Genomic DNA, 19,867 nt, shown 5'->3' on the forward strand with positions numbered 1-19,867 from the left:
CACTCCCAATCTCATTTCTAGGAAGAATAAATGTAATAAAAATGAATGTACTTCCTAAATTCTTATATTTATTCCAGTCCATACCTAGCTACTTAGCAAATTCATTTTTCAAAGATCTTAATAAAAACATCTCAAAGTTTATCTGGAACAATAAAAGACCGCGTATTAAAATTTCTAAATTAATGAAGCCTAAAGACAGGGGTGGAATAGGCTTACCAAATCTCCAGTTGTATTATTGGGCTGCCCAAATAAAAAACATGATTAGCTGGTGTAATGAGAGGACTAACTCTAGTTGGTTTAAAATGGAAGAAACAGCTTGCTCCCCTTTACCAATTAAATATTTACCATTTGTTAAGAATTATATAAAACTAAAAAAGATTTCTGAACATTTTATCATATCAAATACTCTTAGAACTTGGAAAGATGTAAAGACACATATGGGAATCTCCAGCCCTTTCTCCCTGTTCTCCCCACTTTCTTTTAATCCTGATATGCCTTTAACATTGCAAAACACTGTTTTTTCAGCATGGCGGGAACTGGGCATCTCTCAAATATCTTGCTTACTTTCAGAAGGCACCATAAAATCTTTCCAACAGATTGTAGATCAATATAACGTTCCAAAATCCAATTTTTATAAATATCTACAATTACGACATTCTTTAAAACCAAAGTTGGACAAAGGAGAGCTCAGATCCAAAACAACAGAGATCGAATACCTTTTACTGAATTCAGCTTGTTTAAAAGGATTGATAACAAGGATTTATGACACTTTGTCTAACAATTGCACTTCTGCCTGGTTAGGACTTAAAGATGTTTGGGAGAAGGATATTGGTCAAACTATTGAAGAAAATGACTGGGAAATTGTATGTGATAATATATACCCGAAGTGTACATCTCTTGGGATCCATGAGCTTAATTTTAAATTTTTTAACAGGATCTACTTAACTCCAATACGTATTAAGAAAATGTTTGCCAATGCCACAGACCTGTGTTTCAAATGTAAAAAAGATAAAGGTACATTCATTCATAGTTTTTGGGACTGTGGCAAAATTTTGCCATTTTGGAAGAAAATACATAAAGTACTGGAAAATATTCTTAAGCTAAATTTTGACATGACCCCAGCTTTGTACTTATTGAATCTTAATGCAAATAATCTGTTTGAAAAAGATGCATTCCAGTTATTTATTGTATTGGTATATTTAGCTAAAAAATGTATTTTGCTACTCTGGTCTGCATCACAAGCTCCATCTTTTAAAATGTTGATATCACAGATTGCTACATGGCTACCATTAGAAAAACTTACCTATGACAAACATAAAAAATCTGATAGATTTTGGTCAATTTGGTCTCCCCTTTGGGAGTACATAAAAGAGCTCTCTTAAAATAACACAACATCCTTGACATTCATTTACATTTTTTGTTATAACCTACTCTAAGATGATGTAATTGTACTTTTAATTATTTTTCACCTATATATTTTATTTTTTTATTTTTTACATTAATTTCTCTTTTACTTTAACTCTCAAGACTGTACATTCTCTTTATGCTACAACATTTTGATGTTAATGTTTTGTGAATATGGGCATACAATAAAAAAAAAAAAAATAAAAAAACCCAATGTTGGTTTTGTCCATATTTAAATGAACGTGTGTAAACGCACGCTTTGATCAAACCTTTTATTCCCCTTGATGATATTGTGCTTTTTTTTCCCTCAATGCCCTCCAAAGTTTCAATGTTTGGCCGTGTCTGCCATATCTGTTTTGTTAAAAAAAAAAAAGGAAAAAAAAGAATGCATCGGTTCCTGCATGTAGAATTCAGAAATCTCATGGCATTGAAAGAAAACTGGCAGCAGTTGAGTGCCGAGGTCAAAGGTCAGATGAGCAGGCATCACACCTGATAAACACCTGGGGCAACTGTACAGTAAAAAAAAAAAAAACAACAAGATTAAGAAATATTGCTTTAATTTGAGAGAGACAAAAAAAACTCTTCCGTGTTAAAATTTGATGTTCCTCCAGCGTTCTTACTTCAGTCTTTAATGTCAGGTGATCCTTCAAATGTCAGTGTAAATTGTTGAGTGTACCATTAGTGCTCAGTCGTGTTTTTCATAGTTACCAGTGCCGATGGAGTTTTTTTTTTTAGAGCGTCATATTCTGCTGGAAAAGTTTCATTTTAATGGTAATATGCCATGAGCGGAGGTGTATGAGTAACTTCACAAGTTGACCATAGTCTAGAGCGATGACATGCTCATCTACTCCCAGAACCTGGCAGAACGAAATGTTGCAGCTCGTCCGGTCTTCAATGATGAGCCCAAAAGAGGCCACTTCACAGAGCCGGCCCAAGGCTTAAGAGAACTGAGAGGCAGGACAAGATGGCGGGCTGGACTTGGTTAACTTTAGATTTTACACAAATCTCATTGTTTTGTTTTTCACCTAAAATAGTAATTAAAACATCCAAGATGTGTTTTGCCTCATCAAAATGTGGAATTTGATCAGCAAACTACTCATTCTAAGACAACTATGCCTTGGGCTAAATGACTTGGCTTCAAGTACGATGCCACACGATTCAGAAATGAAGGTACAGACTGCACAAACAGATAAACGACATGATGCATCTCATTTCACCACAACTAAAGGCAGCGACAAAAAAAAAGTCAAGCTCTCACGATGATGACATTTCTCATGCAACCCTTTAGCAAGCCTACATAGTATTTATGCCTAAAAGTCACTGCATGGGTAAATAAGAAACAAGCAACACACACACACACACACACACACATATATATATATATATATATATATATATATATCCATGGGCCACTGTAAAGTAATATGGTTCTGTCATAACGTTTTGAATGAAAATCTGCATTTGGATAAGACACCTTTAGTATAGTTTTGATTTTAAGGCATAATAAAGATCAAATGCAAGTACGAGTGGATTTACATTGAAAATTTCAAACGCATCAAGAAAACCATGTGCTAAGGAAATTTCAAACCATTTGGAACGCACAGAGACGAGCTTTTGTGCAAAAATGAACTTAAAGGTGCCTTTAAAAAAGTGTCAAAGTACTTTTGAAAACAAAAAAGCAAACCCCCAATAGGTGGCAGCAAGAGGCCGCTTTATTTGAGTAAAGCATTGAACGATTCATTCAGCCAAAGAAGCCAATAGGATGAACGGACAGTTGAATCAATCCCTGAATCATCGACTCACCCGAGTCTTCTTGGCGAAGGCCTGAATCGTTCGTGCAGGGAAACGTCGCTGTGTATTATTCAGAGATGGCCAACTGTTCTGCTGTTTATTTTATTATACTTATCGCAATGATTTTACTACTACTATCAATAAAATTAATATTAATAATGATAATATTGCCGGAAGTTGTACAGCGCATGCGTCACGTGTTCATCATCAGCATCCATGACAACCGTCCTGTGGGTGTTGTTTGAATCTCGCTGTGTCGATTGGCATCTGATCTCTGCGTCCTCCGTGACAATTTTTCCAGATTATCGATATTATTGATCGTTGGATACGTCGATTGATCGCCTGCTGTTCCCATCACTCAGGTTTGACCCTTTTTATTACGCTGTGCTTTGTGTTTGTGTTCAGTATGTCTTGTGTTCACTACAGGTTCCAGAGTCGACTCACCTACGACTCGCTCCAGTTTGAAGGCCTCAACATCAGCGCGGGGGAGCTGAAGCGGCAGATCATGAGGAGCAAGAGGCTGAAGTTCTGCCAGCTGAAGATCAGCAACGCCCAGACTGATGAAGGTGAGTTGAGGAAAAGACACTTCAACTGTTCTACGCTAACATTAGATGCGTTACATCAGACACTTCTGGAAGCTGTAAGGTGGTGCTGATGCTGACATGTAGGGATGTTTTGGCTGTTTTAAAAGGCTAATGGCTCTCAAAGTATACCGTGCTCCATAATTATGTGCTGATTCTGATTTTATTTTGCTGTCAGAATACACAGATGATGCTCTCATCCCTAAAAACACGTCGGTCATCATCAGACGGATCCCTGCGGCGGGACTGAAGTCCTCAAACAGAAGATTTGTTGGGTAAGTGCTGTGAAATGAGCACACGCGTCCTCTGTTAGATGTTATATGAAGACTCCTGGTCTGTCCCTGGTGTTTTAGTCACACAAGCTCCTTTGTTTTGCAGACATCAAGCTGGACGCTGGCGTGAACCTTCACCTAGAGCTGATCCTTCACTCCTCTCACTGGAGCAGTTGTTGAAGGTATTGAACAAATGAATAGCACAATAGCAAAACGCAATGTAAAGCACACAATATACGCACACGCACTCAGCTTCTTAGGGAGATTTGAGATTGTTTGAAGGGTTGAGGGTGAAAAAGATTCAAATGTGCAAATGCCTGTGTAAGCGGTGCTTCCCAAACCAGGATGATGCGTACTGGCGTCATTTGCGTCTATGACGTTTCCAGGAGATGAACAGCTGAGTTCAATTTGTAATGAGTCCAAGCCTTTAAAAGCGATTGCAGTTTCTGGGTCAGGAGGGGTTTTTCTTGGTTTTTGATTGCAGGTGCTGCTGAGCCGCTGGCCAAGGCTATCGTGCCGGGACGTGGGCATGATGTTGTGCGCGAGCGAATGACTGGGAGGGATAATTGGTAGTGCTGGGGTTTCCCCGGACTAAAGTTTCGGCGGCCGCTGTTGACTTCCAATCGCTGTATCCCACGTCCGGTAGCGGGTAAGCGGGCCAGCAGCACAATACTGTTGCGGGGTGTGTGTATTGCATTTTGTTCGCCGGGAGTTTGAGTGAGTTTGATTGCTCCCGGCGCTTGTAGTCTGTCTGTTTGTGCGTGTGTGTGTGTGTGTGTGCGTGCGTGCGTGTGACGGGGATGAGCGCAGGCTAGCATCACGCTCCATACAGGAAATGTTAAATGACGACGGCTTGATATTTAGCTGGAGTGGTATTGATGGTAGCTTATGATTTGATTGCTGTGTGGAGTCTATTTATGGGTGTTATTTATACATTTATATTTATGAGATTTACTGTGTGGTGTATTACAACTCTGGGTTGATGTGAAATGATGATGTGTTGCACAAATATGGTTGATACCCCTTGTTAAATGCCTTGTGGTGGTCATTTTAATTGCCTTACCTAATAATTTTTATACAGTCCGCTAACAATCTTTACATCATGAACTTTGTCCTTTTGATTCCCTACCTGCTGCTCCCCTTGTGTGGAATTTTAATCTTTAAGATTATTGTATAAAATAAAGGTGAAATTAGTATTTAAATGAATTGAGTGTTTGACGTTTACTTGATTATTGTGGCCCAAAATAAATACTGTATTTTGTCCAGCAAAGAACTTGTGTTGTGTGTGAATACTTTATGCCCTTTTTGGGAGGGTTACAACTTGGCGTAGTTTTGGCAGTCTGGACTTTGGGCAATAATCAGGAAAATGTCAACCACACAACAGTTAGACCAGTCACCTTCTACATCTGGTGAGCAGCAGCAGGGGGCTGATAGCTCACCTAATATAGCCCAGAATCAAGCCATGCTTATGTTTCCTTTGATGATGGGGACACCATGGTGTCAAAAATTTAGTGGGGAGAAAACGGCACAGGAGAATAATTTTCAGGATTGGCATAATATGCAAAAATCAATGTTTGATATGTACCCTTTTTCAGAGGCTCAAAAAGTTTCAGCTTTAATAAGTAATTTAGATGGGGAAGCGAAGAGGGAAGTGTTAGCTTTGCCGATAGCAGAGCGTGTAACATCAGGACAGATATTGACATTTTTGAAAAATAATTATGGGGATACAGTCCCTCTTGCAACCCTTCGTTCCCAATTTTTTACTCGTAAACAAAGGACCGATGAGAGTGTGAGACAGTTTGCATTAGTACTTCAGGAATTAAGTAATAGGTTGGAGAGTAGGGGAGATCACACTACTGGAGGCTATGTGTTACGGGATCAGTTTATTTTGGGACTTTTTGATGCCGGACTGCGGAGGGAACTTCAGGGTATGGTAAGAGCATCGTCAGATATTGCTTTTGTTGATATTAAACGAGAAGCCATCCTACAAGCAGATGCGTTTGGAGAGGTAAGGCAAGCAGTAGCTGCAACCGTACAAATGAAACCAACTCTAGATACAACCAAATTGGTAGAGGAAATTAAACAGGAGGTATTTTTGCAGCTGAAAGGAGAAATAAAAGAAATGGTAGCTGGAATGATGAGTGAAGTCCGTGAAGGAGTACAGAATATGTGGCCTAAGAGTGAGGGTGTTAGACCTAGGTATGAGTTGATGGGGGGTCGAAGAAGTTCTGATCAATTCGACCATCAGGGAAGACCTATTTGTCGGCGTTGTAAACAAGTGGGTCATATTGAAAGACGTTGTAGGACTGTAGAAGGACCACAAGGGCCTTTAAACTTATAGAGCCCACTGTACAGGCCCAAACGGTGGGTACATCAAGTAGTGGCCAATTAGAAAAGAAAGATCACCTAATAGGACAATGTCCAGTCGTGCAGGTAGAAATACAAGGAGTTAAAACATCTTGCTTAATTGATACTGGCTCGCAGGTAACCACATTGACTGAAAGTTATTTTAAGAAACATTTCGAGACCGAAGGGCCAATGGTGTATCCACCCATTCAAAAATTTAACCTAGTGGCTGCTAATGGGTTAGTCATCCCGTATATTGGCTACATTGAGGTGGATTTAAATATTTGTGGCAAAGTCATACCAAAAAGGGGCGTGCTTATTGTCAAAGATTCAAACGGATCATCATATCCAGGGTTGATTGGCATGAATGTAATTAAGGAATGTAGAGAATTTTTAATGACAAAAACTGGAGATGATTACCTAGGCTCAGAAAGTGAAGTACAAGTTAAAGTATGGCGCCAGATGTTTTCTGTGTGTGAAGATTTATTACATTTTGCTGACGAGTCGGGGCAGATAAGTTCAATTTACTGGCCCCAGGGAAGGAAAAAAATAATACCACCACAGTCAGAGATGGTGATCGAGGCATGTGCACGGGTTCGGCCTGATAAGAGGGATTATGTGGGTTTGGTAGAACCATGTCCAGATGTATTGCCAGGGCAGTTATTGGTAGCCCGATCGTTGAGTACAGTTTCAAAGGGAAGGGTTATGGTTAGAATTCTTAATCTGTCCCCAGTGGCTGTGATCCTCTCCCAACGCTGCCGGATTGGACGGCTTTCAGATGTGGAGTTGTGTTCTTCTGGCCTGCAAGGAAATGTGGAATTAAGAACATTAGATGATGACACTGTGGAGGTAAGCGTGAGACAAAATAGAGTGCAGGATGACGAACAAGTGCAGATGCCATGGCCTGTTGCTGTACCGTTAGATCCACAGCAGTTTAGTCTAAAACAACAAGAGATGATTTCTGGTTTGCTGGCTAAACATCAGAAGGTTTTCTCAGAGCATGAGGAAGATTATGGATTTACAGATAGAGTCTTGCATGTTATACCAACAGGTGATGCAGCCCCAATTAGAGAACGTTACAATAGGATTCCACCAAAATTGTATCAGGAAGTTAGGGGACTTTTAAATAACATGCTTGAGAATGGTATTATTAGGGAGAGCTATAGCCCCTGGGCAGCACCTGTAGTGCTTGTCAGAAAGAAGGACGGCACCCTTCGTTTCTGCGTAGACTACAGGTGTCTGAATGGTGTTACACATAAAGATTCATATCCTTTGCCTAGAATTGAGGAATCACTAGCCTCATTGAAAAAATCTACAGTGTTTTCAACTTTAGATTTAGCACATGGGTATTGGCAAGTGGGGGTGCACCCAGCTGACAAAGAGAAGACCGCTTTTGTTACCCCAATGGGGCTATATGAATTTAATCGGATGCCAATGGGGTTATGCAATGCTCCAGGAACTTTTCAAAGGCTGGTTGAAAGCTGTCTTGGGGATCAAAATTTTGAAACTGTGTTGCTTTATCTGGATGATATAATTATTTTCTCCTCCTCTTTTGAGGCTCACATTGACCATCTGGACTTGGTTTTTAGTCGTCTTGGGGATTTTAACCTGAAAGTAAAACCAACTAAGTGTTCTCTGTTTCAGAGCAAAGTGCATTATTTGGGCCATGTGATTTCAGAAGGAGGGGTGTCACCAGACCCAGGGAAGTTGCAAGCCGTGGAGACATGGGTGGCTCCTCAGAACATTACCCAGCTTCGGGCCTTTTTGGGCCTAGTGGGTTATTATAGACGTTTTATAAAAGACTTTGCAAAGATTGCAGCACCACTGAATTCAATGTTATGGGGGACATCGAAACGACGAACTCAACCAGCTGCAGGTAAAGCAGAGCGTTGGGCATGGGGGGAGATGCAAGAAAGCGCCTTCAAGAAATTAAAGGAGAGCCTCCTGCAAGCACCCCTATTAGCATATGCTGATTTCCAGCTGCCATTTGTGCTGTATACGGATGCCTGTCAGACGGGTTTGGGAGCAGTACTTGCTCAGGTTCAAGAAGGGAAGGAGAGAGTAATTGCCTATGCAAGCAGAAGCCTACGCCCTACGGAGAAGAACGATAAAAACTATAGCTCATTTAAATTAGAACTGCTGGCTTTAAAATGGGCTATAGCGGAAAAGTTCAGGGACTATCTTGCTGTGTCTCCCTTTACTGTGTTCACAGATAATAATCCGCTGGCTCACCTGAATACGGCTACGCTGGGGGCAGTGGAGCAACGATGGATGGCCCAATTGGCTGGATTTCAGTTTGATGTGCGCTATAGACCAGGACGGACAAATGGAAACGCTGATGCCCTCTCAAGATGGCCTGGGAAAGAGACAGATGGCCAGTCTATAGAGGATGAAGCAGTGCCATGTGGTGAGCCGGGATATGTACCATCTGAAGTGGTTCATGCTTGTGTCCATGCCTTTGTTCCAGTAGTTAAGGACCAGGAGAAGGAGCCAAGCAAAGAACGAGAGCCACAGTTGACCCAGGAGGAGTGTGTCGGACCTAGTTTGTTGGATGACTGGGTGAGGGCACAGCGGGCGGATCCAGTGCTGTCACGATTGTGGATGTATATGGACAGAGGAAGAGGCCCTGGACCAAGAGAACGAGCAGCAGAGGATCGACCTACTCAAGTGGTGCTGCGACAGTGGGGTCGTTTGGGCACCGATCGAGGATTGTTGTGCCGTGAGGTATGTGATCCAAAGACATTTGACAAACTGAAACAAGTTTTGGTGCCTCAGAGTTTGCAGAACCAAGTCCTAGAATGGGTGCACGATCGTGCCGGACACCTTGGAGTGGAAAAAACTCTCGGCTTGGCCCGTCGCCGTTTCTTTTGGCCGGGGATGACACAAGGAGTGGAGAAGTGGTGTCTTAAATGTGTTCAATGTAATCTGCATAAGACCCCAGCTAATAAAGTGAGTGCCCCGCTTGTATCCATAGATTCAGATTATCCATTACAGATTGTGTCTGTGGACTTCCTGTCACTGGAGCCTGCGCGTAGTGGGAGGTGTAACATTTTAGTTATGATGGACCATTTTACCCGTTATGCTGTGGCAGTGCCAACCATGGATCAAACAGCGGTGACAACTGCAAGGGCGTTATGGGAACATTTCATTCAGCAGTTTGGGGGATTTGATCAGCTGCACTCTGATCAGGGTCCCAATTTTGAGTCTAGAGTCATAAAGGAACTGTGTGGATTATATGACATCAGAAAGTCCCATACAACACCCTATCACCCTGCAGGGAATGGACAATGCGAGCGCTTTAATCGGACATTGTTGAGCATGCTGGGTACATTAAGGGATGACCAGAAGGAAAATTGGGACCAGCATGTAGCAGAGATGGTACAAGCCTACAATAATACCCCCCATCCATCTACAGGGTATGCCCCTTACTTTTTGATGTTTGGACGATATGCTAAGTTGCCCATGGACATTATGTTGGGTCGGGGAGATGGGTTTTCAGGAACAGTTGGCAGCTGGGTGCATCATCACCATAAAAGACTGGTAACTGCCTATAGTCAAGCGAGAAAACAGGTCCAGAAGGCTCAACTTCATCAAAAGAAGGGGTTTGATCGTAGGGTAAGAGGGGAACCTTTGCTAATAGGACAGAGGGTAATGGTTCTTAATAAGAGGGCCAGAGGGAAAGGTAAATTGGAGGATAGGTGGGAGAGGAATACATATGTGGTTATATCTCAACCTAATCTTGACATACCAGTCTATGTGGTAAAGAAGGAAGGGGGTAATTGTGATGAGAGGGTGTTGCACCGCAATATGTTAAGTCCCTGCAAATTTGAGGTAACCTCACATTCAGAGAATGAAGTAGGGGCGCAAGCTCCTGCTCTTCAGGTTGATCCATTGAACAGTAATTGGGGTATGTATCCTTGGGTGGGGGGCTGTCTAACAGATTTGCCTGCACCGGTAAGGGAAAATGAAAGGACTGTTATGGACAACACTGAATCAACTGCTCAGACTATACAGAGAGAAGGACTCTCTAGCCCACCTGATGTATCAGTGGAGGGTTTGAGGCGATCTGCACGGGCCACCAAGGGCCTGTTGCCTCAGCGTTACAGAATTTAAGTGGAAATGTGTGGACACATTTTGAGTAGGGGGGGTGGATGTAAGCGGTGCTTCCCAAACCAGGATGATGCGTACTGGCGTCATTTGCGTCTATGACGTTTCCAGGAGATGAACAGCTGAGTTCAATTTGTAATGAGTCCAAGCCTTTAAAAGCGATTGCAGTTTCTGGGTCAGGAGGGGTTTTTCTTGGTTTTTGATTGCAGGTGCTGCTGAGCCGCTGGCCAAGGCTATCGTGCCGGGACGTGGGCATGATGTTGTGCGCGAGCGAATGACTGGGAGGGATAATTGGTAGTGCTGGGGTTTCCCCGGACTAAAGTTTCGGCGGCCGCTGTTGACTTCCAATCGCTGTATCCCACGTCCGGTAGCGGGTAAGCGGGCCAGCAGCACAATACTGTTGCGGGGTGTGTGTATTGCATTTTGTTCGCCGGGAGTTTGAGTGAGTTTGATTGCTCCCGGCGCTTGTAGTCTGTCTGTTTGTGCGTGTGTGTGTGTGTGTGTGCGTGCGTGCGTGTGACGGGGATGAGCGCAGGCTAGCATCACGCTCCATACAGGAAATGTTAAATGACGACGGCTTGATATTTAGCTGGAGTGGTATTGATGGTAGCTTATGATTTGATTGCTGTGTGGAGTCTATTTATGGGTGTTATTTATACATTTATATTTATGAGATTTACTGTGTGGTGTATTACAACTCTGGGTTGATGTGAAATGATGATGTGTTGCACAAATATGGTTGATACCCCTTGTTAAATGCCTTGTGGTGGTCATTTTAATTGCCTTACCTAATAATTTTTATACAGTCCGCTAACAATCTTTACATCATGAACTTTGTCCTTTTGATTCCCTACCTGCTGCTCCCCTTGTGTGGAATTTTAATCTTTAAGATTATTGTATAAAATAAAGGTGAAATTAGTATTTAAATGAATTGAGTGTTTGACGTTTACTTGATTATTGTGGCCCAAAATAAATACTGTATTTTGTCCAGCAAAGAACTTGTGTTGTGTGTGAATACTTTATGCCCTTTTTGGGAGGGTTACAACTTGGCGTAGTTTTGGCAGTCTGGACTTTGGGCAATAATCAGGAAAATGTCAACCACACAACAGTTAGACCAGTCACCTTCTACATCTGGTGAGCAGCAGCAGGGGGCTGATAGCTCACCTAATATAGCCCAGAATCAAGCCATGCTTATGTTTCCTTTGATGATGGGGACACCATGGTGTCAAAAATTTAGTGGGGAGAAAACGGCACAGGAGAATAATTTTCAGGATTGGCATAATATGCAAAAATCAATGTTTGATATGTACCCTTTTTCAGAGGCTCAAAAAGTTTCAGCTTTAATAAGTAATTTAGATGGGGAAGCGAAGAGGGAAGTGTTAGCTTTGCCGATAGCAGAGCGTGTAACATCAGGACAGATATTGACATTTTTGAAAAATAATTATGGGGATACAGTCCCTCTTGCAACCCTTCGTTCCCAATTTTTTACTCGTAAACAAAGGACCGATGAGAGTGTGAGACAGTTTGCATTAGTACTTCAGGAATTAAGTAATAGGTTGGAGAGTAGGGGAGATCACACTACTGGAGGCTATGTGTTACGGGATCAGTTTATTTTGGGACTTTTTGATGCCGGACTGCGGAGGGAACTTCAGGGTATGGTAAGAGCATCGTCAGATATTGCTTTTGTTGATATTAAACGAGAAGCCATCCTACAAGCAGATGCGTTTGGAGAGGTAAGGCAAGCAGTAGCTGCAACCGTACAAATGAAACCAACTCTAGATACAACCAAATTGGTAGAGGAAATTAAACAGGAGGTATTTTTGCAGCTGAAAGGAGAAATAAAAGAAATGGTAGCTGGAATGATGAGTGAAGTCCGTGAAGGAGTACAGAATATGTGGCCTAAGAGTGAGGGTGTTAGACCTAGGTATGAGTTGATGGGGGGTCGAAGAAGTTCTGATCAATTCGACCATCAGGGAAGACCTATTTGTCGGCGTTGTAAACAAGTGGGTCATATTGAAAGACGTTGTAGGACTGTAGAAGGACCACAAGGGCCTTTAAACTTATAGAGCCCACTGTACAGGCCCAAACGGTGGGTACATCAAGTAGTGGCCAATTAGAAAAGAAAGATCACCTAATAGGACAATGTCCAGTCGTGCAGGTAGAAATACAAGGAGTTAAAACATCTTGCTTAATTGATACTGGCTCGCAGGTAACCACATTGACTGAAAGTTATTTTAAGAAACATTTCGAGACCGAAGGGCCAATGGTGTATCCACCCATTCAAAAATTTAACCTAGTGGCTGCTAATGGGTTAGTCATCCCGTATATTGGCTACATTGAGGTGGATTTAAATATTTGTGGCAAAGTCATACCAAAAAGGGGCGTGCTTATTGTCAAAGATTCAAACGGATCATCATATCCAGGGTTGATTGGCATGAATGTAATTAAGGAATGTAGAGAATTTTTAATGACAAAAACTGGAGATGATTACCTAGGCTCAGAAAGTGAAGTACAAGTTAAAGTATGGCGCCAGATGTTTTCTGTGTGTGAAGATTTATTACATTTTGCTGACGAGTCGGGGCAGATAAGTTCAATTTACTGGCCCCAGGGAAGGAAAAAAATAATACCACCACAGTCAGAGATGGTGATCGAGGCATGTGCACGGGTTCGGCCTGATAAGAGGGATTATGTGGGTTTGGTAGAACCATGTCCAGATGTATTGCCAGGGCAGTTATTGGTAGCCCGATCGTTGAGTACAGTTTCAAAGGGAAGGGTTATGGTTAGAATTCTTAATCTGTCCCCAGTGGCTGTGATCCTCTCCCAACGCTGCCGGATTGGACGGCTTTCAGATGTGGAGTTGTGTTCTTCTGGCCTGCAAGGAAATGTGGAATTAAGAACATTAGATGATGACACTGTGGAGGTAAGCGTGAGACAAAATAGAGTGCAGGATGACGAACAAGTGCAGATGCCATGGCCTGTTGCTGTACCGTTAGATCCACAGCAGTTTAGTCTAAAACAACAAGAGATGATTTCTGGTTTGCTGGCTAAACATCAGAAGGTTTTCTCAGAGCATGAGGAAGATTATGGATTTACAGATTGAGTCTTGCATGTTATACCAACAGGTGATGCAGCCCCAATTAGAGAACGTTACAATAGGATTCCACCAAAATTGTATCAGGAAGTTAGGGGACTTTTAAATAACATGCTTGAGAATGGTATTATTAGGGAGAGCTATAGCCCCTGGGCAGCACCTGTAGTGCTTGTCAGAAAGAAGGACGGCACCCTTCGTTTCTGCGTAGACTACAGGTGTCTGAATGGTGTTACACATAAAGATTCATATCCTTTGCCTAGAATTGAGGAATCACTAGCCTCATTGAAAAAATCTACAGTGTTTTCAACTTTAGATTTAGCACATGGGTATTGGCAAGTGGGGGTGCACCCAGCTGACAAAGAGAAGACCGCTTTTGTTACCCCAATGGGGCTATATGAATTTAATCGGATGCCAATGGGGTTATGCAATGCTCCAGGAACTTTTCAAAGGCTGGTTGAAAGCTGTCTTGGGGATCAAAATTTTGAAACTGTGTTGCTTTATCTGGATGATATAATTATTTTCTCCTCCTCTTTTGAGGCTCACATTGACCATCTGGACTTGGTTTTTAGTCGTCTTGGGGATTTTAACCTGAAAGTAAAACCAACTAAGTGTTCTCTGTTTCAGAGCAAAGTGCATTATTTGGGCCATGTGATTTCAGAAGGAGGGGTGTCACCAGACCCAGGGAAGTTGCAAGCCGTGGAGACATGGGTGGCTCCTCAGAACATTACCCAGCTTCGGGCCTTTTTGGGCCTAGTGGGTTATTATAGACGTTTTATAAAAGACTTTGCAAAGATTGCAGCACCACTGAATTCAATGTTATGGGGGACATCGAAACGACGAACTCAACCAGCTGCAGGTAAAGCAGAGCGTTGGGCATGGGGGGAGATGCAAGAAAGCGCCTTCAAGAAATTAAAGGAGAGCCTCCTGCAAGCACCCCTATTAGCATATGCTGATTTCCAGCTGCCATTTGTGCTGTATACGGATGCCTGTCAGACGGGTTTGGGAGCAGTACTTGCTCAGGTTCAAGAAGGGAAGGAGAGAGTAATTGCCTATGCAAGCAGAAGCCTACGCCCTACGGAGAAGAACGATAAAAACTATAGCTCATTTAAATTAGAACTGCTGGCTTTAAAATGGGCTATAGCGGAAAAGTTCAGGGACTATCTTGCTGTGTCTCCCTTTACTGTGTTCACAGATAATAATCCGCTGGCTCACCTGAATACGGCTACGCTGGGGGCAGTGGAGCAACGATGGATGGCCCAATTGGCTGGATTTCAGTTTGATGTGCGCTATAGACCAGGACGGACAAATGGAAACGCTGATGCCCTCTCAAGATGGCCTGGGAAAGAGACAGATGGCCAGTCTATAGAGGATGAAGCAGTGCCATGTGGTGAGCCGGGATATGTACCATCTGAAGTGGTTCATGCTTGTGTCCATGCCTTTGTTCCAGTAGTTAAGGACCAGGAGAAGGAGCCAAGCAAAGAACGAGAGCCACAGTTGACCCAGGAGGAGTGTGTCGGACCTAGTTTGTTGGATGACTGGGTGAGGGCACAGCGGGCGGATCCAGTGCTGTCACGATTGTGGATGTATATGGACAGAGGAAGAGGCCCTGGACCAAGAGAACGAGCAGCAGAGGATCGACCTACTCAAGTGGTGCTGCGACAGTGGGGTCGTTTGGGCACCGATCGAGGATTGTTGTGCCGTGAGGTATGTGATCCAAAGACATTTGACAAACTGAAACAAGTTTTGGTGCCTCAGAGTTTGCAGAACCAAGTCCTAGAATGGGTGCACGATCGTGCCGGACACCTTGGAGTGGAAAAAACTCTCGGCTTGGCCCGTCGCCGTTTCTTTTGGCCGGGGATGACACAAGGAGTGGAGAAGTGGTGTCTTAAATGTGTTCAATGTAATCTGCATAAGACCCCAGCTAATAAAGTGAGTGCCCCGCTTGTATCCATAGATTCAGATTATCCATTACAGATTGTGTCTGTGGACTTCCTGTCACTGGAGCCTGCGCGTAGTGGGAGGTGTAACATTTTAGTTATGATGGACCATTTTACCCGTTATGCTGTGGCAGTGCCAACCATGGATCAAACAGCGGTGACAACTGCAAGGGCGTTATGGGAACATTTCATTCAGCAGTTTGGGGGATTTGATCAGCTGCACTCTGATCAGGGTCCCAATTTTGAGTCTAGAGTCATAAAGGAACTGTGTGGATTATATGACATCAGAAAGTCCCATACAACACCCTATCACCCTGCAGGGAATGGACAATGCGAGCGCTTTAATCGGACATTGTTGAGCATGCTGGGTACATTAAGGGATGACCAGAAGGAAAATTGGGACCAGCATGTAGCAGAGATGGTACAAGCCTACAATAATACCCCCCATCCATCTACAGGGTATGCCCCTTACTTTTTGATGTTTGGACGATATGCTAAGTTGCCCATGGACATTATGTTGGGTCGGGGAGATGGGTTTTCAGGAACAGTTGGCAGCTGGGTGCATCATCACCATAAAAGACTGGTAACTGCCTATAGTCAAGCGAGAAAACAGGTCCAGAAGGCTCAACTTCATCAAAAGAAGGGGTTTGATCGTAGGGTAAGAGGGGAACCTTTGCTAATAGGACAGAGGGTAATGGTTCTTAATAAGAGGGCCAGAGGGAAAGGTAAATTGGAGGATAGGTGGGAGAGGAATACATATGTGGTTATATCTCAACCTAATCTTGACATACCAGTCTATGTGGTAAAGAAGGAAGGGGGTAATTGTGATGAGAGGGTGTTGCACCGCAATATGTTAAGTCCCTGCAAATTTGAGGTAACCTCACATTCAGAGAATGAAGTAGGGGCGCAAGCTCCTGCTCTTCAGGTTGATCCATTGAACAGTAATTGGGGTATGTATCCTTGGGTGGGGGGCTGTCTAACAGATTTGCCTGCACCGGTAAGGGAAAATGAAAGGACTGTTATGGACAACACTGAATCAACTGCTCAGACTATACAGAGAGAAGGACTCTCTAGCCCACCTGATGTATCAGTGGAGGGTTTGAGGCGATCTGCACGGGCCACCAAGGGCCTGTTGCCTCAGCGTTACAGAATTTAAGTGGAAATGTGTGGACACATTTTGAGTAGGGGGGGTGGATGTAAGCGGTGCTTCCCAAACCAGGATGATGCGTACTGGCGTCATTTGCGTCTATGACGTTTCCAGGAGATGAACAGCTGAGTTCAATTTGTAATGAGTCCAAGCCTTTAAAAGCGATTGCAGTTTCTGGGTCAGGAGGGGTTTTTCTTGGTTTTTGATTGCAGGTGCTGCTGAGCCGCTGGCCAAGGCTATCGTGCCGGGACGTGGGCATGATGTTGTGCGCGAGCGAATGACTGGGAGGGATAATTGGTAGTGCTGGGGTTTCCCCGGACTAAAGTTTCGGCGGCCGCTGTTGACTTCCAATCGCTGTATCCCACGTCCGGTAGCGGGTAAGCGGGCCAGCAGCACAATACTGTTGCGGGGTGTGTGTATTGCATTTTGTTCGCCGGGAGTTTGAGTGAGTTTGATTGCTCCCGGCGCTTGTAGTCTGTCTGTTTGTGCGTGTGTGTGTGTGTGTGTGTGCGTGCGTGCGTGTGACGGGGATGAGCGCAGGCTAGCATCACGCTCCATACAGGAAATGTTAAATGACGACGGCTTGATATTTAGCTGGAGTGGTATTGATGGTAGCTTATGATTTGATTGCTGTGTGGAGTCTATTTATGGGTGTTATTTATACATTTATATTTATGAGATTTACTGTGTGGTGTATTACAACTCTGGGTTGATGTGAAATGATGATGTGTTGCACAAATATGGTTGATACCCCTTGTTAAATGCCTTGTGGTGGTCATTTTAATTGCCTTACCTAATAATTTTTATACAGTCCGCTAACAATCTTTACATCATGAACTTTGTCCTTTTGATTCCCTACCTGCTGCTCCCCTTGTGTGGAATTTTAATCTTTAAGATTATTGTATAAAATAAAGGTGAAATTAGTATTTAAATGAATTGAGTGTTTGACGTTTACTTGATTATTGTGGCCCAAAATAAATACTGTATTTTGTCCAGCAAAGAACTTGTGTTGTGTGTGAATACTTTATGCCCTTTTTGGGAGGGTTACACCTGTGAAACAGACTGAGAATCTGGCTGAGGCAAAGGCGTCAGAGGAGGACAAGCTGAAAGCGGTGATGTACCAGTCCAGCCTGTGCTACTACTCCAGCAGGTGAGCGTTCAGACACTGACAGGTTTGCTTTGTGAGAGATGTCTGAGCTGATTCTCATGGTTCTGATGTTCACTAGTGAGGCCATGAGGCTGCTTGGGATCCCGGGACACCACATTAGGCACTGCCCCACTAATGTGGTAACTGGGTTTTCCAAGCTCACGGTTGCTGTGAACTTGAGCTCTTGTCCTCATCAGTCAGATTGTTTGCTCAGAGTTTGACTGTCACTCCTCAATTCACAGGGCAGCCGCTCCGCGCCGCACAAGCGCATCCGGAAGAGCACAGGGATTCCCCGCAGCTTCCTGTTGGAGGTGGACGACCCAGACCGAAAGGGAGTCATGATAGACGGCAGCGGCCGATACGTCATTCCCATCATAGACGCGTGAGTAAACTGTACTTGGCATAGCCGCATGTTCTAGTGTTTGTCCAAATCTCACATGATGTCTGCTTGTGTGTGTTTGCGCTCGATCTGTTCAGTGAGGCCTATGCTGCTGAGAAGAGAAAGAGGCCGTCCTTCTCCTGCCAGACCGAGCCTTTGCCCTCCTCGTCCTCAGCAGGTGCGGCATCTTCGGTCCGGGACGCCGGAGGGAAACGGTCCCGCTCCCCATCTTCACCAGAGACGCGCGGCGACCAGAAGAGACCACGTCGCTGAGAGACCTTCATCCAAGAGACCTGGAGCCGACGTGTAAATATTGTACATAGTTTATTAATAAAAGATAATAAAGATTATAGCCGCATGAACTGTGTGGACTGGTTAACCTTCACTCCAGCAGTGCAACACACACACACACACACACACACACACACGAATGAATTCATAAACACAATATCATGAAGTTTTGCTTTAATTTAGGAAAAGAGAAACTCTTCTGGGCTAAAATCTGATGGGTTTTTTTCAGCGTTCTTACTTCAGTCTTTAATGTCAGGTGATCCTTCAAATGTCAGTGTAAAGTGTTGAGTACACTATTAGTGCTCAGTCGTGTTTTTCATAGTCACCAGTGCCGATGGAGTTTTTTAAAGCGCCATATTCTGCTGGAAACGTTTCATTTGAATGGTGATGTCCCATAAGCGGAGGTCTTGTGAGTAACTTCACAAGTCGGTCAAAGTCTACACCGGTGACAAGCTCATCTACTCCCAGAACCTGCTACTCTCTACCTACACGTTGTCAGCTGATGTTTCAAAACCTCAACACTCGCGTACAGAACAGCCTCAGCGTCTGCACCTCTTATCGGCACTAGCTGCAAGTCTACACCCCCTCTGTCCAGAAGTGAGCACAGCCTCTTGGTACCATCCCAGCAAGCATTTTTTTGGGGTGTTTAAAGGTGCCAACTGACCATCAAAAGTAAAAATGACTCATTTTATCTCATCCCAACAGGGAAACCACCAACAATAAAGAATGAGTTACTATCTGGTGTCATGGCTTTGCAATTAAAACAAGTTTAGTTATAATGGAGGTCATTGGGGGCAAAAACAGCCACTTGAACAATATGAACAATACATAAGGGTTAAAAGTCTAATAGACGGCTTGGTTAAAACCAGGCTAAATCTAGGCTGTCAGTGAGTGTGCACCCCTAACCCCGCCTCTCACAGTGACCTCACTAGCTCCGCTGAGTGCTTTGTGTCTCAGATTGCATGCAAGTCTGCAGCCAGATACTGCTGGAAGCTAGTCATCAAATACACAGGAACGAATGACTACACGTGTCAATCTGTCTATTAAACTATCTAATCTGTCTAGTCAGTCTTTTATTATCTTTTATATGCAAAAATATTCATTCATAAAAACATATGTATATATGAACACTGGGTCAAATAGGGTCCGTGCATTTTAAATCTAATAACAAAAATAACCCAATGGGGGGGCGCTCGCGGACGCTGGAGAAGATGGCAGCCTAAACTGTAGCTCCGCTCCTTATTACTTAATAAATCGCTACCCTCCTCAATCTGAGTAAGAGAATTCCTTAATTAAAAAGCTTAACTTCCAAAGAACATGCCCGAGACCCAGGATTTTCCACTTTTCTCTTCTTCGCGTTCGCAGAAAAAGAAG

The 19,867-nt window shown here is 43.5% G+C and overlaps 1 protein-coding gene across 4 annotated transcripts; it reads left to right on the plus strand.

The window, feature by feature from the left end:
• The first annotated feature begins 3,154 nt into the window (after positions 1 to 3,154).
• On the plus strand, positions 3,155 to 18,560 carry LOC100535522 (E3 ubiquitin-protein ligase RBBP6-like). Of its 4 annotated transcripts, none has more exons than NM_001386412.1 (6): positions 3,155 to 3,761; positions 3,955 to 4,051; positions 4,155 to 4,230; positions 17,738 to 17,826; positions 18,066 to 18,205; positions 18,301 to 18,560. In NM_001386412.1, exons 1-5 carry the CDS (start codon positions 3,602 to 3,604, stop codon positions 18,163 to 18,165), a joined length of 522 nt encoding a protein of 173 aa, NP_001373341.1. In that variant the 5' UTR covers positions 3,155 to 3,601; the 3' UTR covers positions 18,166 to 18,205; positions 18,301 to 18,560. The 4 variants fall into 4 exon arrangements, 3 of the variants coding, with proteins under 3 accessions (NP_001373341.1, NP_001373340.1, XP_073765172.1); XR_012383554.1 differs by having other exon boundaries at positions 3,399 to 3,761; positions 17,719 to 17,826; positions 18,301 to 18,559; NM_001386411.1 differs by lacking the exon at positions 17,738 to 17,826.
• Positions 18,561 to 19,867: the final 1,307 nt, after the last annotated feature.

Source organism: Danio rerio, chromosome 8 (genome assembly GCF_049306965.1).
Source record: "Danio rerio strain Tuebingen ecotype United States chromosome 8, GRCz12tu, whole genome shotgun sequence".
Taxonomy (NCBI): domain Eukaryota; kingdom Metazoa; phylum Chordata; class Actinopteri; order Cypriniformes; family Danionidae; genus Danio; species Danio rerio.

Bases quoted from the DNA above. Each gene is read 5' to 3' on its own strand.
- LOC100535522 (NM_001386411.1), top strand. From the start codon at position 3,602: ATGTCTTGTGTTCACTACAGGTTCCAGAGTCGACTCACCTACGACTCG. The intron at 4,231-18,065 runs GTATTGAACAAA...CTCAATTCACAG, and splicing joins CACTGGAGCAGTTGTTGAAG to GGCAGCCGCTCCGCGCCGCA. The intron at 18,206-18,300 runs GTGAGTAAACTG...CGATCTGTTCAG, and splicing joins GTCATTCCCATCATAGACGC to TGAGGCCTATGCTGCTGAGA.